At 44.8% G+C, this 3,195-nt stretch overlaps 1 protein-coding gene across 1 annotated transcript; it reads left to right on the top strand.

The window, feature by feature from the left end:
* Positions 1–751: 751 nt before the first annotated feature.
* On the top strand, positions 752–1,271 carry LOC119339741 (callose synthase 3-like; the record flags this gene model as incomplete). The annotated part of the gene is made up of 3 exons (XM_037611681.1): positions 752–784; positions 835–1,017; positions 1,113–1,271. Coding segments are annotated over 3 exons (375 nt in total), but the record flags the coding sequence as incomplete, so codon positions are not given.
* Between the last annotated feature and the right edge of the window lie 1,924 nt (positions 1,272–3,195).

The raw sequence follows: 3,195 nt of genomic DNA, 5'->3' as shown, positions 1-3,195 counted from the left end.
CAGTTAGCAGCAGTAGCGAAGGAATCGCTCCATCCGGTTCAGTTAACAGCCATCGATCGATCGCTCGGGTTCAGTAACGTGTAGCCTGCAGTGCAATCGCTCGGGTTCAGTTAGAGCCCAACGCCTCGCTCGGGTTCAGTTAGAGCCAACGCATCGGACGTGTACAAGAGAAACGCGCATCGCTCGGCCCCCGACTCCCACCGTAATTGGCAACTCCCAGAAATTTTCCTCCCCCTCGCTTCTACCACGGGTTTTTCCGTCATGGATGGCCCAAAGAATGTCATGCAGCTGCGTCTCCGGCCCGCCCAGGACGAAAAGCCCATTTTCTATCATGATTTTTTGTCATAGAAGTAGGAGCCCACCACATCTATGATGATACCGGGTTTTGTCACAATTATCGTCATAGAAGTGTCATGTGTATGACAGAAAAAAATTTGTTCGGCCCAAAATGTCACGGATGTGTATTTTTTTTGTAGTGCACGTTCCCGGCAAGGTTCCCATTCGTGTTCGAGTGCACCCGGAACAAGGAGTAGGTAGATCGGCGTGATGGAGTTCCACTAAGTCATGGCATCTGGATAGACCAAGTCATGGCATCTGGATCGACCAAGTCATGGCATTTGGATACACTAAGTCATGGCATCTGGACCAAAGAAGTCATGGCATCTGGATTAGGTTGTTATGAATGTAAATAATAAAGTGCTGAAGAGGATTCACAAGGATGTCGAAGAGGATTCACACCGCAGACTGATGGGTTGTGATTCTGGTCATGCTGCTTGTTATGAATGTAAATAATAAAGTGCTGGAACACTCAGTCGTCACGATTTTTCTTTGCAGGCAGTGTTAGTTGGCAGGAGGTTCAGCATGGAGTTCCGGCTTGTCTTCTGGCTGATCAATGGGTTGATATTCGTAACGTTCATCTCCATCCTCGTAACCTTAAGAGCAATCACCCACACGACAGCTCTCGACATCTTCGTCTGCATCCTTGCTTTCATGCCAATTGGATGGGCCCTGCTTCTGGTTAGTTACCATACCATACAATTCTTGCTCTTCATTCACCATTTGTTTCTCTATATCTCAGGTCTAACTTCCTCTCATGTAACCCTCTTTGCCAGATTGCCCAAACAATCAAGCATGTCATCGAGACGGTTGGGCTATGGGGATCGGTAAAGGCCCGGGACTACGAGATCCTCATGGGGGTCCTCCAGTTCACGCCCATCACGTTCCTCGCAAGGTTCACATTCGTGTTCGAGTGCACCCGGAACAAGGAGTAGGTAGATCGGCGTGATGGAGTTCCACTAAGTCATGTCATCTGGATCGACCAAGTCATGGCTTCTGGATCGACCAAGTTATGGCATCTGGATACACTAAGTCATGGCATTTGGATCAAAGAAGTCATGGCATATGGATTAGGTTTGGCGAAAAGTTTCTACAAACGGTGTGGATTGATCATGCCCTCGAGTCTCGGCTCCAATAGCCTAGTTTTAGCGTAATTGGCGATGAATAGGGGATCGATCTGATTTTTTTCAAGAAACCAAAAGCGCTATGTCATGTCATGTTCAACCTGGTGTAGCAGTGCGGGGAGGATTTAGACAACAACAGAGAATGGGCTAATATGTACTCCACCACTCAGTCTCACACAAACTTCCCCATGGCGCCCTTTCTCTCTCTCTCTCTCTCTCTCTCTCTCTCACACACACACACATACACACATATGTCTCTCTAGTCGCAAACATACAACCCCTGTCTCTCCTGGTAGTGAACTGGATATAGATCTCTGCTAGTCCGAAATTGTTGTATATATTATTAATTTTTAGGGGAAAAACTTGTTGTACATTAATTTATTTTGGAAACTGCTCCAATTATCGGTAGAAACTAGGTAATATAGTTGAGCAAATTAATCGGTGTGAACTTCTGCAAATGGGATTTAGCATGAGGAACACAAAAATTGTTTAATAAACCAATGGTGTAACATGGTCAACACTGTCCCATTCTGTCCAAGGTTCGTACATAGTTGACTATAAGAACATACTTCAGCATAAGGCAGAGTATTACGTATAAAGGAGCACTCAATTTATAATCCAGCGTACGTCGACCAGTACATGGGTTGTCCGAATCGGAATGGGTTGACGCAGAGCAAAGCTGCTAGTGGAGCAGAGCAAAGCTACATCGCTCGGTTTCACGTTTTTTAGTCCCACACCGCTCTCGGGGAAGGAATCTGGCCAGCTTAAATAGCCTGTTCCTGTGCGCCTTGTCGGCCTAGGAAGCAATCACGGATCAGCTGTCGCTAGCTTAGCTGGTCGATCGGGTGTGCGAAGGCGCCGACGACGCAGAAATGAGCCAGCTTATACTAGCTAAGCTTGGCCTATCAGGTCTGCTGAGGAAGAGAAGCGTTCACTGGCGTAGCTAACCAGTGATGTAAGTCTTTTGTTGTTTACATTTTTTTCCTTCATTAAATCACAAATTATTAATAGCAACTGCAATTTTTTTTTCTTTTCTATTCTTCACAATAAGATCTTTTTACAAAAAACTTTTGATCTATTTATCAACTGTCAAGTAATATAATATAAAGAACATCATAGGTAAAAAATTACACCTACTCCGCCGCCATCGCCCTTCCCTCATAGAAAAATTACATCTTTTTTCCTTCATCATACCACGGATTATTAATAGCCACTACAAAATTTAGTTCTATTTTCTCTTCTATTCTTTACAGAAAGATCTTTTTCAAAGAAAACTTCCGATCTATTTATAAACTGTCAAGTAATATAATACAAAGACCTTGGTTTGTTTAGGTGTAGAAAGACCTTGGCAAGAAAGGCTTCCCGAACAAGGTTCTATTGGCCCACAGGACGGGCCGACAACCTTGAAAACAATCCTGATAACCTGGTTGGTCGGTCTTGGGACTTGATATGGCCGGACTACTCCATAAAGGTCAAACCAACAAGAAATATTTGTTGGTCGTCGTCGAAAGTTCACAAAGTGAATAGATGCAAAGCCTGTGTCCTCGGCTAAAGCCCAACCAGTGAGAAATTCATCTCCGGCTTGGTACACGTTATGGAGTACCTCACAACATCATAACACAAAACAAATCCAACTTCACGGCCGAGGAGGTAAAACACGAGCTGCGCCAAGCAGAACATGAAGCTTGACTACGCCTCCATCTATCACCCGCAAACTAATGGGTTGGTCGAGTGG

The sequence above is a fragment of the Triticum dicoccoides genome, chromosome 7B, assembly GCF_002162155.2.
Source record: "Triticum dicoccoides isolate Atlit2015 ecotype Zavitan chromosome 7B, WEW_v2.0, whole genome shotgun sequence".
In the NCBI taxonomy this organism is placed as follows: domain Eukaryota; kingdom Viridiplantae; phylum Streptophyta; class Magnoliopsida; order Poales; family Poaceae; genus Triticum; species Triticum dicoccoides.
Note: the sequence above shows the minus strand (reverse complement) of the source record. Positions and strands in the feature narration are given on the sequence as shown.